We start from the raw sequence: 18,444 nt of genomic DNA on the forward strand, positions 1-18,444 counted from the left end.
CATCATCTAATTTGACCCAGATATGCAAATTAGACGATGACGTCATTTAGAACTGTCCTGACTGAGGCATTGGCAATATTGTTTCAAAGGTTTCAAAGCAATACTGTTTTTGTTTTTTTTGTTTTTTTTTTTGTTTGTTTTTACAAAATACAATAAAGCCCATCCTATTTGATTATTAAGCATTTAATGTAAATATTATCATTATGTCACATTATGCACTTTTATTTAAATTACTATGGCTTCGTAATATGTATAATACAACTCAACATTCAATTCAGCTCAATTTAGTTTTATTTAAACAACAACCACACGCTGACATTCACAGCCACGGACAATTTAAAGTCACACCAATTAACCTCAGGAAACTGAAGCACCGGTACCTGAAGGAAATCCATGCATGCACACGGAGAACATGCAAACTCCATACAGGAGGGCCTTATTGGTATTTGGGCCTGTGATCATGCTGTTCACTAGATAAGAATGGCTTCAAGGTTAATTATGAATACCCCAGGGCTGAATGCAGACAAATAATCTTCACGAGGGATCAATAAAGTATAATTTCTTTCTTTAAAAACAGAAGAACGACTTGGGAGCTGTTTTTAGTAAGCTGAATCATAAGAGCCTGAATTCTCAGTATCCATGTAGGACAAATGAATGATGAACGTTCTTAAAAGTTAAAGATGAGGACAGACTTTCACATGTGGCTTTGAACTTTCATTAAATTATTTATTTACATTTTTACCGTTCAGTGAATCTGTGGGAATTTTTTTTTTAAAAAGCAAAACAATGAGTGGTGTCGTGCGCGTGCACGTCTCTCCTATTGTTGTCGTGTTTTCATTCAGCTCAGCACGCGGCGCGAACAAAGGCTCGGTCTCTGATTGGCTCCCGGCCGGGGCCCCGCGAGACGCTGCTGTGCCGCGAGCCTCGTCACAACAGATGGACCCCTCGCGCTGACTCTCCTCCTCCTCCTCCTCCTCCTCCTCCTCCTGATGCACGACTGCACGCTGATTGTTTCCAACGCCCGGAGAAGGAGCGAGCGGAGCGGAGCTGAGCGGAGGAGTCACCCGTGAACGGAGAGCCGCATCGAGGCGGGGAGGAGAGGGGAGCAGCCGGGGAGCAACGACCGAGGAGCCCCGCGGAAGGTGAGCGGAGCGAGGGTCTCCAGGAGCGGGCTGGATTCAGACGGAGGGTCGCTGTCGCCGAGTCAGCCGATCGTGATGATATCTGTGGGAAGATGTGGCGATAGGCGGTGGGTGTAGTTTAAAAGCGAGGACTGTTCTTGGACTTGACTGTATTTTATCAATGGAAAAGCACAAAACAGTAGTTTAAATTAAAAAAAAATCAAATGCGACACACAGAGGCTTAACACTTGTCTATAAGGTGTTTGTAGTGTATGCATGCACGTGCACTGATGATATTGAGACACCACAGCTCCTGCTTCACACCCCAGCTTCAGTAGAAAATGCCAGAAAACTGCCTGTTTCACCACATGTGGACTCTACCAGGGAGTGCACAGAGCTATGTATTAGTAAAGCAGGTTACATAACAGACAATAGTTAAAATTCCTCTCAGCACTCATAAGGCACCAGACAGAGGCACTGCCAAAAAGTGCATTATTTTTGGCTAATAACACGACTTCAAAAGCTGGTTTGAGCTGCAGCTGAATATTAGCAGGCCTGAAATAAATTACACCTCCAACTGCAATTTCAGACTAACTTTGAAAACTGTTCAGCTGCAGAAGCTCTAAGGTGATTTTCAGGTTGCACAGTCCATCTACACCATCTTCTATAGCGCTTTATCCAGGTCAGGGTCGCAGGGGGCTCGAGGCAATCCCAGCTGACTCTGAATGAAAGCAGGTTTACACAATGGACAGGCTGCCAGTCCGTCACAGAGCAGACACACATGAATATCTCGGGAATGGTTTTAGAATTGCTTCAAATTGGACAAAATCCACACATTCTCAGAGAGATCAGACAAATTTTCCACATGAAAAGTCCAAACCTGTAAGAACCAGATATTTTCTTGCTGTAAGTACAGCAAGCACAGCCAGTTTGATGACACCAACAGTCCCCAAGAAACTGCAAAACTATTTGTAATGGGAGAAAGAAAGGAAGCATACTTTATTGATCCCCTTAGGAAAATTCCCTCTCTGCATGTAAGCCATCCTGTCCATAGTTGACCTGAACTACACATGCTCGGAGCAGCGGACTGCCGTGGTGTCTGGGGAGCAGAGGGGGTCAAGGGTCTTGCTCGTGGACTCACAGTGGTGACCTCTCAGCAGTGGGATTTCAACCTGGAAACGTCTGATCCCAAGTCTGCTTCTCTGACCTGCCGTAATGCTCATTAAAATGCTCATCACATGCAGTCTGTACTACTTACATAACGCGAGACGTCAGTGTTTGAGTTGATTTCATCAATACTAACAAAAGCTCTGTTTCAGTTTGGTCAGCTAAAAGACAATAGTTTGCATTGATCCGGACGACCTGGAAGCCGTATTTGCAGTTGCAGTTGCAACGTCTTTGACGACCACATTGGGCCTCACAAGGAGCAGGAGAGAAAAAAAAACACACATACACTATTTTTGGCTCTGTGTTTCAGGCTAGTTGCTGGAGCTCAGATGTTTTCTGTGTTGCTATGACAATAATGACAATAGTGAGGCAGAGCAGTGGCAACATGGAGGCAGAGGGACGTGGTGTTTGGAGGAGGAGGTTTGGGGCTGTTCTTCCATGGTGTCGGCCAGCAACGTTGAAAGAAGAGGTTCAGAGTCAATGGGGCAAGAGGACAGAAAGCAGCGCACGTATGTGTATCCATGGAAGAGTGAGAGAGAGCTGGGGGAGAAGGCAGGAAGTGGTGGTTTTAATAGCTTGTTGTCTAGCGACTAGTCTTTCATGGAGGGGGGTGAAGAAGATGTGAGGAGAAAGCAGAGTGGGGGGGGAAAAAACAAACAGCAGAGAGGGAAGAGTTTTCCAATCGGAGTCAATATGAAATCCTCTGATAAACATCGTGACTGCAGCCCAAACCAAATTAAGGCAAAAGAGGCACAGTGGTATGAGATGGGGGGGAGACGGCGCTTTGGCTGATGTTGTAATGAGTCCCGGGGGGAATCAGGCAGTCAGCGGCTTCTCCGTTTGGGCCGAGGTTCCGTCAGAGAGCAGCTGTCTGATCTGGAACAGGACTGGGTCAGCTGTGGGTCAGTCTGTCTGTATTTATATGAGGCTTTTGGCTGCGGAGCCATACAAACAATATCCACAGAGACCAGGGCCTCTGGTTATGAAAGACGTGAAGTTTGAATTATTTAGTCGATCATTGATGCAGTGTATACGATTTAATAACCTTTAATCAACATAAAAGTTTATATGAATTGGTGCAACTTCATGACGGATTCAGAAATCCTGTGTTGTTGACTTTCATGCTTCATTTATTCAGATTTCTCCCAACTATGGTCAACTATAGCTTAGTTTGACATGAAATGTGCATTAGGAAAGCTTTCCCTGAATGAACCCATAGTCAGTCATTGATCCCTACGACCCCGGGTTGGATAAAAGCGAAGTAAAACATGGATAAATGGATGGATAGCTTTCAGGTCAGCTATAGTATTGAAGTGATTCCAAGTACCCAGCCTGACCTAACTATATTGTGCTACTCACAACAAACAAAAGCAATACATTGTTCCTACATTGCTCTAGCTCCATTTAATAATGTCAGTATTGCAGTGAGAGTCCCAGCTCTGCTCTGTGGTTTGAACAAAATCACAAGATCTGGAGCCGAGGAAGAAAAGCATGCATGAAACAGAAGGACACGCTTTTCATGACTCTCAGCAGAACATTTAAAGGTCCACTGTGTAATTAGGTTTTATTCTTAATCTCAAGAGCCTGAGGCAGAAAAAGTGAGGGAACAATTCTGTTATCGAATAACAATCGATCTGACTTGAAGTTCACGTTGATTTTGTGACTCTGACAGACTGCTGGGGCCTTGTTGTGACTTGACGGTCTCGCATCCTTCTCAGACCTCTGGCATCGCCTGTTAATGAGTCTTCGAGCACAGCTGCCTTTCACCACCACCACCACCACCATATTAAAAGCTAATGATTTCCATTGGGCAGGTCAATGATGAGCGTTCGACTGCTTGACAGGGCTAATAGAGTTGCTGAAATATTGATAGGCCCTGGCATGGCGCTGGGCTGATTGGTGTTTAATTTTTAATCTGCCCACAACAACTGAACACATTTGTTTCAGAGATTGACAGCCCGGTGTTACCTGTCAGCGCCGAGCCTTCGCAGCAGCTTGTACGTTTTGTTTACACCGAGCTGTCAGTGTCTGCTCTCGCGGTTCGACGGTGAAGTGAGGCAGGCCTTATCGGTTTTCCCGTGCACGCTCTTGTGTATTGACTCACTTTCGGACGGCGTGATAGTTCATCTGTGCCACTTGAATTGAGGAAGTTTTGGGCCGTGTGAGGGCCGGTGTCAGTTTCCTCTGTGCCTGACTGAGTCAAGGAGGAAGTGATATAGCGGAAGGGGAGCGCTTCCTTTAAACGCCCCCACTCTTCCTCGCCTCCTCGCTGTCACACACGGAGGGAAAAGACCCTCGTGGGCTGTTGGAAAGGACACCTGACTGTAAATGTTGACCTGTCGCTGTTTCCTCACACAGGCAGCTCCCTCTTTGTGGAGACACTAAATCGCACAGCCTTTGCTACGGTAAGAAAGTCTCATGACGTTTTTTTTTTTTTTTTTTTTTTTTTTTTGCCTAAATATACTTGTTTTGTAAATTTAATCCACTGCACTGTGGCATTTTGTGATGTAAGAGCATAATGGAGGACAAAAGCTTTGGATTTTATAGAAGGTTTAATCAACAGTAAACATGTGCAGTATGAACTGTACGTGACCGCTTCTTAAACATGTGAGTCATTCATGTACTGTTTCAAAGAATTCTGATTCAGTCAAACAATAATTGATCAGTTCTTACCCCTGATTGTCCTTATAGCTAATGCCAAGTCAAATTTAAAGTGGCATCGATGAAAGCAAATACAATACTAATGTGTGTTCAGGGAAGGAAGCTAAAAATTACATTGGTGCTTCACTTGTGAAAAGACACCAATATGGACTATTTCCTCTTATTCTTTTATCCAGCCATTCATATTTTGTGCTGCTTTATGCAGCTCAGAGTTGTGTTGCACTGGAGTTAAATCCCGGCTGACTATGGGTGAAGGCGGGTTACACCCCGGACGTAGAGACCGTCTCTCACACACACACTCGTACTTAGTTCTCCAGTTCTGCGCTGAACGTCGACTCCTGTGACGTGAACGGAGTTCGTTCAGTTTTGAACCGATGATGCAATTCGGTGAAAAGTCAAAAGATCAAGGAAGTTTGAGGAAAAAAATCTGACTGCAAAACCTAAATCTTTGTCTTCTCCAGCCTGCACGCCGAAACATGAAAAACTCCCTGAGATTGCATGAGATGCAGTATTAATGTTTCGCTCTCCCTCAGCTGCCTCCTCACAGCTTTTCAGATCAGCTTTTGGGGACGAAGCGACTGAAGGCCCTGGCTGCGTTCCGCCGGGATCCTGCTCAGTAATAAATGTTTAAGCAGCTGAAATAATGTGCGGCGGCGGGCGGTCCATGTGTCCCGCACCTGTCTGTCTGGTTCCGGGGGCCTCCCTCCTGCCAAGCTCGCTGCTCACACTCAACTCATTCAGCAGCAGGCAGGAAGTGAAAGGTCTACAAGCCGATGGCAGAGCGCCATCTGAAACAGCTGCGAGTAGTAGTGTGTGTGTTAAAAAAAAAAAAGACAGAATAAAAGGAGGTGAAGAAAGATTTAAGAAAACAAAAGGATCTTTGGGTGAAGAGCAGCTGTGTGGCTGTTTTAAGGCTCAGCAGTGGTTTAACTGCGGGTGTCTACGCAGGAATTAGTTGACAGGAAAGTAGATATAATCTGCTGTTGGTGTTGTTTATGGCCCGAAGCTTCACCTCCTCCTACTCTTCCGGCAGTCACTGTCCTCTTCAGGCCGTCCTCCTCCAGTCTTGCTCGCTGCTGTCATGAGGAGTCATGGGACTGAATCGAACGGCCGAACACTGACTCTCTGTTTGTGTCGCAGCTCGTCTCTCATGCCCGCTGAGCATGGATGAAACACAGGACGGGGTTCAGATTGGACTCAACAAGTTCATCAGCAAGTAAGGCTTCACGGCTTTTCTCACTCTGTATAAAATGTATGTTTTGATTTCTGTCTGGCAACATAAAGAAGAAATTATGAAGTAAAGAGGTTGGAGGAACATACTGATGGCTTCACTAAACAGAGCAGAGCCAGTTATAGACTCACACTGCACTGTGAGAGCAACATTGACAGTCTTTTATGTGATTGTTTTTTGGAGCAACACAAATTGTTTTTTTACTTTCTAAACTCAGTATAAAATATAAGTAATTTGTGTTTTTGTTGATTATTTCCACAGAACACAGCAATAAATTTGACTTTGGGAAAAACATGTCTTTATTTCTCCTTTTAAAGGGTCCACATTTTTAAGGAGCATGCATTTATGGAATGAGCAGCAGAGTTGAATATGAGGGTTGGATCCCGTTGAAATACTGTTTTCACAGACTTTTCCTGATATTTCGCCATTTATTTCCAAGTGACATAGGAAAAACACCTTCCAAACTCAAATTTCGTCACTTTTTGTGCTGAGTTTTTTTTTTTTTTTTTCACAAACATCTCAAAATGTGCTGAAGTTAATGCTTGACTCAAATCAGTAAAACAGTTCACCTTTTCTATGCTGTGTGAAATAGTCGGTAGTAGAGTGCACACTCCATTACGTGATGAGAAAAAATTGCTTCATCTTCTCTTGTCTTTAGGGCAACAGTCCTGTCACATCTGAAAACGTACAACCTGTATTATGAGGGTCAGAATCTGCAGCTGCGGCACAGAGAAGTGAGTATTTACCTCTCTCTCTCACACTCTCTGTTTATTTAAATGTTGATTGTTTTCTCAGCAGGTCAGCCTCAAACCTCCTCTCCTCTCAGTCCTCTGTGGTTAAATTTGCTCCTCGGCTCTTACTCAGAGAGGCAGTAGTCGTCTATTGTGTGTATTTATCCTGTGTGTATTTGTGTGTGTATCGCGTTCATGCATTGATCGTAGTTGCCGTCTCCCAACAGGAAGAGGGGGAGCTGATCGTCGAGGGTCTGCTGAATATCTTTTGGGGCCTGCGGCGGCCAATCAGGCTTCAGATGCAAGATGACCACGAACGGATCCGACCGCCTCCTTCCTCCACGTCTTGGCACTCCGGCTGCAATCTGGACAGTCAGGGGTAAATCAGCGCAGATCGAGTTACCCCGAGGGAGGCCAGACAGCGCTGATATCGATTAGCTCCAGATATGGATTATCTGATGGGAAATTTCAGGGTCTAAAATTAATAAAGATGAATGTAGTATTTCTGTTATTTTCGATTCTATTCCAAGTTGATATACAGGAAAATGAATAAAGGACATGAACGCTTCATGGCAGCATTCTCAGCATTTATTCAGAAGAATTGATAAAAAAATGAGAATCTGTTGAAATGCTGCTGAAGCCCCTCACTGCATGTTTCAGTCACAGAAAGAGGAACAGCTGTCGTTAGTTCAGACAAGCAAATGCAAATGTGACCTACATTACAGTAAAAAAAAAACACTGAACTGCTTCACTTTAGCAGGAAGTCTGACAGTAACAGTGTTGTTGATCTGGTTACACTCAAAGTTTATTTTTGATGCTGTTGGCTGCTGTGTTGCGATTCGCTCTGTGTGTTTTCAAGATTTGTGTTTGATCTGTAAACATTGTCACTTCATTCTTTGTTTTTCTCCTATTTTACTCTCTCTTATTTCCCTTTTCGAAGTTCCCCCAACAGCGCAGACGGCCAACAGACGACGCAGCAGAGCCCGCCCGCCGTGGAGGTGACGCCTCCTCCGAGCCAACCGGAGGACAATGGTGTGGCCGAAGAAGAGACGGAAGGTCAGACGCGCCGCGGCTCACCCTGACAGCATGCTGCGTATTCAGTATAATCTTACCTCTTTGTACACAAAAAAAAGATTGATAATACATAAATTCAGTTTGAAGTTATGAAAGACGAGGATTACTTAATGTTAAAATCTCAATTTTCTGCGATATGTCAGTAAATAAACATACGGACTACATGTTGTCGATTGGGCAGACGACAGCGAGAGCACGGCTCAGCTTCTCAGGACGAAGAGCGACGCCGGGGTGCTGCGGCGGGGTCAGCGGCGGTCTCCCAGCGACCAGAGGAAGATCAGACGCCATCGGTTCTCCATCAACGGACACTTCTACAATCATAAGGTAGAACCTGCTCGGAGCGGTTTAAACAACTGATCGTGTGAAAACAGCCTTATTGTTGATGTCTTCATGCTTTTTTTGTGTGTTCCTCAGACGGCGGTGTTCACCCCTGCCTATGGTTCAGTCACAAACGTTCGCATCAACAGCTGCATGACCACGCCTCAGGTGCTGCGGGTGCTCCTCAACAAGTTCAAGATCGAGAACAGCCCAGACGACTTCGCGGTCTACCTCGTCCACGCCAGCGGAGGTGAGTTCGCGTCGTTCGGTTTCGATTCGAGCTGCAGAAAGAGGCAGCGCGGCGAGGATAAAGATTTCATCCTGTAACCTTGCAGGAGTTTGTGAACCGCTGTGATAATCCCGTCTTAGCCAAAACAGAGGAGGTGACAGTGACCTTCTCCGGTTTCTTTGGTTTGGTGTGAATCGTGTGATGAGAGTTACTGGAGTGTTTTCTAACATCATGTGAACCGTCAGACGTGCAGAAGGTGTTTGCTGTAAGAGTTTTGTGGATGTCTGTGCGTTTCAGAGCGTGTGAAGCTGAAGAGGACGGACTACCCTCTGGTGCTCAGAGTGATGCAGGGTCCGTGTGAGCAGGTCTGCAAAGTTTTCCTGATGGAAGAAGATCTGGGAGAAGAAGTTACATATGATGTAAATAGACAACACTTTTTTTTTGTTTGTTTTATTCTTTGTCCTGTTACGAAAAGACAGAAAATAAATGACATTTATTTTGTCCTCTAACATCTTTTTGAAGTCTGCCAGTTTTGTCATGGGAACTGTCATTTGTTCCACCAGGTGGCGCAGTACATTAAGTTTGAGATGCCCGTCCTGCAGAGTTTCATCACCAAGCTGAAGGAGGAGGAGGACAGAGAAGTGCAGAAACTTAAAAGAAGGTACATCAATCACTCAAATATGCAAAACTGTTAAATCTTTTTCTTTTTTGTTTTTTTAATCTCTCTGCTAATGTTCTCTTGACCGTCTTTCAGGTATAACTACCTGCGGTGTATAATTGAGCGGCAGCTGGGCTGCCTCCCGGAGGGGGCGACCTGCATGTGACCTGCTGCCGGCGAGGCTTCGCTCCGTCACGCCAAACATTCCCGGAGCTCCCCGTCCTCCAGCGAGCAGCCGACACCAGCACGGTGTTGGAGTTTCAGAGACGGTCCTGCCTCTGCGTGGCATCGTTTTCAGCACTTAGCAAAAACTTTTAACGTGCAGCACAGTGTGCATGTTACTGAGGAGCCGTATCAGCAATACCCTCGACTGTCCGGCCAGACACCGCAACTCCCCAAGAGTCTCACTGGGATACAGTCACTTCTTTTTCTCTCTCTCAATCGACATTCCTCCGGCCTGACAAGATTTAACCTAAAAGAAAAAATGCCATTTCCTCATTTTTTTTTCCCCCGGATGTTGTTCAAAAATCAGCGTCACGTTGTCCGGCTTTAATGAAGTGCCTGTGAAAAAGGTTGTTATTCAAGCACAAAACAAACTTTGATCAAATAGTCTGAAGTTTCAAAAGAAGTGCCACAAGCGAACCACAGCAGACCACACAGCCGTCCTGGATGCAGGTCGTTTCTCTGCAGGAAAACAGACTGAATGTTCAAGACGAGTCGGAGAGATAAAGATGTAGGCCGGGATTGTGGAGAAATCTTCCTTTTCCCCCTTGAAGTGTGTTTATTGGAGATGTGTAGCTTCATCCGACTGTGAGCAGGACTGGAAGCGGAGAGAAAAAACACATTTGGATCTTTGGAAATGTGAGAAAGGAGCATTGATAAAGTTTGATTTTTAACACAAAAAAAAGAAATAAATGAGTTTTGCAGAATCTTGGTCACAAAATGTTTTGTGAGCTAATATTTGACACTTGGCTCCTGTAAAATCCTTTCTCACTAATTGTGAGATTAAATTAAACTGTGTTAATCTGTGAGCTCCAGCTGTGTAGCCGACAGATTTTATTTTCAGGCTTTGTCAAAGATCCACTCTGGAATGGTGGTTAGCTTTCTCGCCTCACTCTGAGATAGTTGACGGTTTAAATCCATTCTGCCTTTCAAACCTCGAAGAATCGAATTACATTTTAAAGCAAACGGACAAGTTTGTGTCTTATGTAAGACTTAAAAAAAATGACGTGAAGTTCAAAGGATAACTGATGACGGAGGGGCAGTCCTCTCCTCAGAGGTGAGCTGGAGTTTAAAAGTGGACTCCAGAAGGAGGTGTGAAGTTATAGAGGATTAAAAAAAAAAGCTGATTAATGATGCCGACATGAAGTAAAATCAATAAGAGGACATTCTCCACTCTGTTTCCCAACGTGTTTACTGGAAAAGTCATGTTGAACATTTCCCTCGGTTACTGTTTGACTGTTTTTTTTGCTGAAAAAAGACAAAAAGATGACATCTGAATGTTGGACATGAGGCTGGGTGTAAAAAAGAAAATCTTCATGAATGATGTCCTTTCTTTTCTTTTCTGTTTGGATAAAGCAAAAATGACAAAAGAAGCACAACACAGACGTGAAGTCCCACAAGACTGTGAATTATTTTCTTATTTGGAATGTCTTGAACGTGTGAACGAGCGTTTGAAAGCAGCCGGGTTTCCCCCTGTCTGTACATCCGTGTGTGTACGTATACGATCGGGTTCACCTGACCGTCAATAACAACCTGTCCACTTTTGTATTTTGTCTTTCTTGAAGTTATGAAGAAACTCTGAAGTGTTATGGACTCATGCCACTACGTGGAAATTGTAATTTTGGAGGGTTTCGTACAATGATTGTTATTTAATAAAGATTTGTCTGGGAAAGAGCTTTGGATGTATGTGTATAATCTGTTCTCCTCGTATGTTGAGGACTTGTGATGTGAAATGCTGATCAGAGAGGCCTGGAGATGCTTGATTAGTCATGGTGGAAGCTTCTGGAAAGCCTCTTAAGTGTTCCAGTTAATTCAGTCACTGTGGACAGTTGAATAATTCAGACAAATTTAGAAAGACTCACGTCGAGCCGCGCTCCCAGGTATTTATGGGTGAAGTCGGCACAGCGGCTTACGCCACGCTCGGCCAATCAGCGCGTGTGAAACGGAGTGATCCACTCCACCTGATGGAGATTGTGTGGAGGATAACAGGGTGGCCCTGAAACACAGTTTCCACAGAGCATCAGAGGAGCCCGAGCTGCACACACACACAGAAACACACACATCTGAACCGCCGCATTTCCTTCAGAAAGGCCGCTCAACAGGTGAGTGTTTCATTCTCCATCCAAAGAATGCTCTGTTTGAATAATTATCTTTAAATAACTGATTATTTCTTATGATACACAAAATGATGTTGGTTTGTTTTCTGTTTTGTTTTGTGTTTTTTTCCAAAGTTTTCTGTATTATGTGGGCAACATTTACTCAAAATAGACTTTTTTTTTTTTTTTTTTAAGAAATAACTGTTAATACCACAATTAAAGTTATAATTTCTATACCTTGAGTGTAGAAAGTGTAGTGGTGGTGTAACTATAATCTGTAGTCTCTGGATTATTCTCCAACCAATTGACCTGGAGTAATAATAGCTCCAGTCATCTTGTAAGAGGACAGATTAGAGTGAGCACCTTTCTGTTGACAGCAGAGTGAGTCATGTGGTTTACAGCTCATTCACTTCTTTGCGCGAGCTACGCTGTTTACTCGAGTGTTTATTAGGGTTAGAGTTTTTTAAATCGGGTAGTAGAAATAAATCGAGTGTGTTATATTTTACATGTTAAATAAAAAGTGCTTGGAAAGAAAAATAGCTGTAATCACAAGAAGAGGAAGACTCACTTTGTTTTGTGCACTGATTAATAATGATGCTTTTGTGTTTTGGATTCATTAATATATTCCATATTTTGAGCTGTGAAAAAAGAAGCTCCTGGGATTTATCTTTTAAACTAATGTCACACAAAGTCTTCAATCTTATATAACCTGCCTATTTTTTCTCATTTACATTGTTTAATCTATGTGATTAATTTAATTTTGAATACATCCAGAACTACATAACGCTGCTTATCAACAATCCCTGTTCAATAGCAGTGGTTTCCTTTCTTGTTTTTTCCCTGGTGGATGTTAAAAATGCCTGAAATAGCTCCGTATCATTCTGTTAGGTTAGTACAATTTCATTATAGCGTGTCAGAAGATGTGTTCTGATAAACATCGAAGTACATGAATACCAGAGTGAATGGGCGCTGAGCATTGAGCACTGCTGGAGTTTGCTCTGTTTCTTTTCTCACATCTTGCCCACGTCTTGTGCATGCATACTTATTAGATTCGCAACAGATTTGAACCACTGAACCACAACTGTATACGTATACTATAGTAATAAAGGGAATTAGAGCAGGCCCTTGAAAGGAAAAAAAAACTAATATTTGGAGCCATTATCATGTCTTTCAGGTCATTTCCTTCCACATCTAATTCTACTTCACTGGCTGCTAGAGAGAAGCTGTTGCTTTAGTGTTCTCCACAGATCCTCCCCAAACTGTATCTGCCAGATCCTAATTAAAGGCCTTCAGGGATTATGAAAGCTATCTGATCCCAGGTCAGCGCCTCTGTTAAATTGTGCCTCAGAGCTTGTGTAAGATGTGTTTCTCAAAGCTGGATTTAGAGCCATGATCTGTGCTGCTCTTTATTTGTCAACAACGTAAAAATACCACCGAACTAAAGCTGCACTGAGAACATCTCATAAGTCATAAACAGGAATGGGACAAATCCAAATATGCTTACATAAGTACAGATTGGGGGCATTTGAACTTACACTCACTGGCTAAACAAGCAGAGTTTCATAGCTTAAATTGGACAAAATCACAGGAGAAAGTAAAAATTACTCTCAAGTTGTTACTTTTAACACTGTGATAAATTGTTGAAATTTATTTTCGAAACAAATGTATCTGTTAAAAGAATTAATTTATTGGCTACAAAGAAGCAAATTAAAGTTGGGATATCATCTCAAATGTTAGATGTACTCAGAAATGACGGATGGTTTATAAAGTGGCAAAGTCGATTAAGTGCTGTCAATTGTATCCAAGTGTAAATAAATGGCTTTACTGAGATTACATTTATTCAGTGACTAAAGTATTTCTAACAAGTGACACCAAAAAAAAAAAAAACCTCTTTTCTTCTCCTTGTTTCTCCAGAGTAAAGAATCATGTTGCAGCAGCAGAGACTTCCGGTCACGGTGTTCCTCAGCTTGCTGCTTCTCGCCACTCTGGTCCCCGGCGTCGAGGCCCGCCGCGGCCGTGGAGGCGGGGGCTTTAGCCGGGGAGGAGGAGGAAGCCCCGGCCGGGGCTGGGGGGGTCAGGCCTACAGGCCGGCTCCCGTGGTGATCCAGAACAGGGGCCCCAGTGCGGGGAAGGTGGCCGGGGCCGCTGCTGCGGGGGCCATAGGAGGCGCCATGCTCGGCTCTGCCCTGAGCCGCCCCGGGTACGGAGGAGGATACGGATACGGGGGAGGATACGGGGGAGGATACGGCGGGTACGGGGGATACGGAGGAGGATTTGGATACCCACGCTATGGCGGCGGCGGCGGCGGCGGCGGCTACGGCTCCAGGCCCGGCTATGAGCCCGAGGGCTCCGGAGACATGGAGTACTACACAGGGGCCTCCAGTGGCCCCATCTACAACAGCATCATCGTGGTGATCGGCTCGCTGCTGTCTCTGCTCGTGGGCCACTGGGTGGCGGCCCTGTAGAGCAGCTCCTAAAGATAAACCCAGAGCGAGTCCAGAAATAAGCAGTGGCCTCACTGCCAGGAGGACCACAAATAAAGACTGAATGACCTTGAAAGCATTACTCATTTGACCTTCCACGAGGACAGGAAGAGGAATCAGTGTGGCGCCACACTTCAATCAGCAGCAACAAGTCGAGACAAGAAGAAAACACCAAACAATTGTCAAGATAAATGAGATAATCTGCACAGTAACCTAGAGTCTAATATTACAGAGCGCCTGTTTTTTTTTTATATATATATATATACTTTTAATAACCGTGGTCATGATTTTACTGGTGTTGAGTGTTTTTTCAGGCTATATTTTACCAAAACTATCTGTGAATAGACTGAATTAGACGTGTAGTTAAGTCTACCTCAACAGTCTGGATCAGAGTTAAAGAGCAGCTGAACACAAAAGAGCCATTTCTCAGTGCAATTTCTTATTGTGCAATTGTCTAGATTTCATGCGAGTTTTGTATATAAACAGCCTTGTAAAATTTAAATACAAGCTTCATATATTTTTGTAGTTTTTTGTTATATATAATAAACAGGCTGCTATGTTTGGATTTTCATTCTACGTAAAACTTTAATAAAAAAGTATTTGTGTCTTTTGCGTTTGTTCTCTTTTTGTTTTCGGCTAAACTGATCATGTTATTCAGTCAGTACTTTCATTCAAACTGATCAGAGGAGCAATTATGTGACCATTAAGTCAAGTAAAATGTAAAATTGTTGTTGAAATATTTCCTACTAGTTCAGTTTGTGATTTCATAAATCACCACACATTTATGTTGGCAATGCTTTTAGGCTTATTTGAGCCGTCCTCTGATCTTTAACGCCACAATAAATGTTCCTCCCAATGAGAGGTGACACCAGAGATCCATTACAAACCCTCCATTAATCTTCTGGACGTCTCTATTGAATTGAGGGTGGTGCGGTCCTGCAGTTCATCTTAACCAACTGTGGGTGAAGACGTAGAGCACATAAGGTCCTGAAAGACTTTCAGATTAAGCAAAATATAACATGGCCTATATGAGAAGACACACACAAACTTGCACGTTCGTGATCACGTTTTTCTTGTGATCAGAGGATTATTCTACAGTCACACAGGGAAACAGCGATCGGAGAAAATGTTTTGGGGAAAAATGGGGGAAAAAATGCTTGTAAAAACACGATCTGCAATAATGACAACAAAGGATGACTTTATATTAGGTCTTTTTTAATTTTTTTAGTCACCAGCTTCATTGACTATAAAGATTGATGCAAATCTTATCAGCTGTCTTAAACATACAGTCTTTTAATACCATAATTGCTGAATATAGTGCAAGATAACTTCACATACACACATCTGAGATGTTACACTTTAAAAGCACTCATGTGATTAAGACGCAGAAGACAGTGAAGCACAGCAGAGGACAGAGGTGATAGAAAGTGGGTTAACGACGTACAGGCACAGTAAGCACGGAGAAATGATTAACAAAATGGTCAAAAATTCAGGAAAGGCACTCGTTGTTTGTACTGACTTCCAGGTATTAAAAGAACATCCATCAGTCTGGTTATGTGTTTGTAATGGCAGTTTTCTACTTAAAACGAGCACCAACAGACACAGTATCCAGTCATTATGTATGTAGATATGATCGATTACTTCGGCAGAATATTCAGTGCATTAAGCGTGCTGGTTTGATCAATACGTTGTTCCCAATATGTTCTTGAACATAATAATATAATGGCTTCATGCGGATTCACCTCACAGTCAACATGTTTCAGTATTAAAGCTCAGTTGATATATTTATCCATCACCTATCGCCCTTTATCCACTTCAAGGCAAACAGAGACAAACCCAGTAAAACACAGTGCATGTTCATTTCTCATTCAACCAAGAGGAACAGGGCGACCTGCAACACTACGCAGCGTGTTCCTGACCTAATCCAGCAGCATCAGCATAGAGATGATGAGCACAGCTAAAAGCCCCTGAAATTCAATCTTCAGCCCGCGTACCCGTCCATGCAGCCTCTTCATGTACCGCTCGGACTGGTCCAGGTACAGCTCCAAGCATCTCTTGGCCTTCATCTGCTGGATCAGTGCCGGGTAGCCGATCTCCACGATGCTGACTGTGTCGTCGTCATCGTCGTCGTCGTCTTTCACGCTGCTGGCGGCCAGTGAGGCTGGAGGAACGGCGTTGGCAGCGTCAGACTGATTCAGAGGGAGGGTGGAGGTGTCTGTGTTCACTGTGGCTGTGCCGTTAACGCCGTCTCCCTCCGTGGTGTTTCTGACAGTTTTCGACACGGGAACCGAGCGCACGGCTGCAGTCGCGTTAGTTTTCGCCGGTTTGTTTCGTGGTTTTTCACTCCGTACAGGGAGAAGGTCAGACCTCTTCATGCATGAATTCATGAAGCTCTCGTAGGTCTGGGCCTGGGGGGACGGACTGTACGCGTAGTCTCTGCTGTAGTCGTTGGTGTTAGTTGACCGGGTGCCATATTTGTTGTACATGTACCGATTGTAGTGATACTCCTGCTGAGAGTCCTGGAAGTGGAAGTGGGGGCGGGGGAACCTTCCTAACCCATAGCCCAGGGCCATCCGGTTCATGGCTCCTCCGTCTGCAGCCCTCGCTGCGTTGTGACCGAACCCTCTGGACTGGTAGCTGGGCACATGGCCCAGTCCTGCAATTCTGTTAGAAAACAGAGAGCCACCCGAAGTCTGATAACCCCCATAACCAAAGCTACCGGCGTAGTGCGGACTCATGATCACGTTGTTTGGGTTCTGGTTGATGTACCCCCCCGGGTAGCCCCCTGGACTGCTGTACCTCCCATGAACGGCCCCAGCTGTTTGTGGGTAATCCAGTCTGGTCCCTTGCTGGTTTTTCCCTGACTGTTTGTGAACTGTACTCTGAGATTTGCTCTGAGTTTTCTTGTGATGAGAATCAGATTTAGCGTGGCCTTTGTTAGACGTTTTAGAGGACGATCCGAACCACCCTCCTCCTCCGCCCGATTTTGATCCTCCTCCCGATTTTGATCCTCCTCCCCCTTTTGATCCTCCCTTGGTCAGTGAAAAGGGGATGTAAAACAAAAGCAGCAGCAAGCAGAGCAGCGACAAAGAATTCAGCTTCATCTTCACCCTGAAGGGACGGAGGGGAAGCGGAAAGGAAGCGTGCGTAAGAAATAGACAAAAACAGACCAATTCACGATTTTACATTATCATCCATTTTCTAAGCCACTTATCTTGTTATTGGTTGCTGGAGCCAATCCCAGCTGCTTATGGGCGAGGGCACACCCTGGACAGTTCATCAGTCCATCACAAACAAACCAACAATCACATTTAGGGGCAATTTTAGGGTCATCCATTAACCTGACAAGCATGTTTTCAAACTGTTGGAGGAAGCACCGGAGTAATATTTGAATGAACAAATTTAAAAGCAGCAGCTTTTCCTGCTCCTCATCTGAACTGTTCTTCCACCTGTAATAAGAGTAAAGTCAGTTTTTCTAAAATGCGTTCATACATATTAATGTGGTTTTGTTACAGTATTGATGGAGCTTCCTAGATGGACGGAAACTCACTCTGATAAAATACTCAGTCAATTAGCTTCTTTATGACTGTATGCTTGTTTATCAAAAAACATTCCTAAAATCAAGCAACAGCATTGCAGTCACTCTATCTATTACCTCCAGTGATGGAACCTTCTATTTTTTCAAGATTCACCTGTTGTGATAAGGCACCACCCCCAGTAAAGTTTCAACTTTAAATGTGTTTGACACAGGTTTGCAGCTGGTAGGGCGTCCTGTGTAAAAACTGCCCTGTGGTGCCAGCTACAAGATTTACACAATAACAAAGATGCAATCAACACATTTACTTTTGGTCTGGAAATCAATATTATCTACAATCAGCGTATACTAATTGGAATCGCGGTTACTTGAAAAGGAAACCGTTCACTTTAAATATTTAAATTGACTGTTCCCTTCCAGCAGGGACAGGACAGTCATCAAAGTTGGATGAAGGGCGTGGCTGTGGTCGGAGGGTGGTGGCGGACATTCAATGTCACAACTCCAAATTCATGCATTTAATCGTGCAGATGTGAAAATGAAAACTAAACTTCGGGTCGAGATGGATAAATGTGCAGGCGCTCAGTGTTGAGCGTGCTCTGAAGCATCCTGCACACAGAGCACGCTTTTCGCAGTCTGCAGCCGCTTTAATCAGATCAGAGCTGCAAACATGTTGAGCCGCAGTGTCATCGGAAAAAAAAAATAGCCATGCGTCTTAATTCCGAATCAACAAAAGCGCAGATCGTTCAATCACAGCTTTACCTTAATTAGTTGCGATCTCTTCCTCCAGACTGAACCTCATCGGAGCTCATCTCCCGCCTGTGTGTGTTTCTTTCAACCTCTTGGGTGTGGGTGGGTGTGTCCATCACACAGAGGAGGAGGAGGAGGAGGAGGAGGGTGAGGCTGCTCTTCACTCATTTC

General features: G+C 44.1%; 3 protein-coding genes across 4 annotated transcripts; 2 read left to right on the top strand and 1 right to left on the bottom strand.

Moving 5' to 3' along the window:
• Positions 1 to 1,004: 1,004 nt before the first annotated feature.
• rassf2b (Ras association domain family member 2b) lies at positions 1,005 to 11,087 on the top strand. 2 transcript variants are annotated; one of them, XM_030103928.1, is made up of 11 exons: positions 1,005 to 1,142; positions 4,647 to 4,693; positions 6,090 to 6,165; positions 6,839 to 6,914; positions 7,139 to 7,290; positions 7,852 to 7,967; positions 8,167 to 8,309; positions 8,400 to 8,553; positions 8,830 to 8,951; positions 9,096 to 9,193; positions 9,287 to 11,087. In XM_030103928.1, exons 3-11 carry the CDS (start codon positions 6,113 to 6,115, stop codon positions 9,354 to 9,356), a joined length of 984 nt encoding a protein of 327 aa, XP_029959788.1. In that variant the 5' UTR covers positions 1,005 to 1,142; positions 4,647 to 4,693; positions 6,090 to 6,112; the 3' UTR covers positions 9,357 to 11,087. The 2 variants fall into 2 exon arrangements, with proteins under 2 accessions (XP_029959788.1, XP_029959789.1); XM_030103929.1 differs by lacking the exon at positions 4,647 to 4,693 and having other exon boundaries at positions 1,045 to 1,142.
• A 2,346-nt stretch (positions 11,088 to 13,433) lies between these two features.
• On the top strand, positions 13,434 to 14,008 carry LOC115397774 (glycine-rich cell wall structural protein 2-like). The gene has a single exon (XM_030104233.1). The coding sequence runs from the start codon at positions 13,434 to 13,436 to the stop codon at positions 13,971 to 13,973; it is 540 nt and encodes a 179-aa protein (XP_029960093.1). The 3' UTR covers positions 13,974 to 14,008.
• A 1,208-nt stretch (positions 14,009 to 15,216) lies between these two features.
• LOC115398732 (uncharacterized) lies at positions 15,217 to 18,336 on the bottom strand. Its single transcript, XM_030105658.1, has 2 exons — positions 18,286 to 18,336; positions 15,217 to 17,102 (listed from the first exon to the last, which is right to left on the bottom strand). The coding sequence occupies exon 2, from the start codon at positions 17,093 to 17,095 to the stop codon at positions 15,911 to 15,913; it is 1,185 nt and encodes a 394-aa protein (XP_029961518.1). The 5' UTR covers positions 17,096 to 17,102; positions 18,286 to 18,336; the 3' UTR covers positions 15,217 to 15,910.
• Between the last annotated feature and the right edge of the window lie 108 nt (positions 18,337 to 18,444).

Source organism: Salarias fasciatus, chromosome 12, assembly GCF_902148845.1.
Source record: "Salarias fasciatus chromosome 12, fSalaFa1.1, whole genome shotgun sequence".
Taxonomy (NCBI): Eukaryota; Metazoa; Chordata; class Actinopteri; order Blenniiformes; family Blenniidae; genus Salarias; species Salarias fasciatus.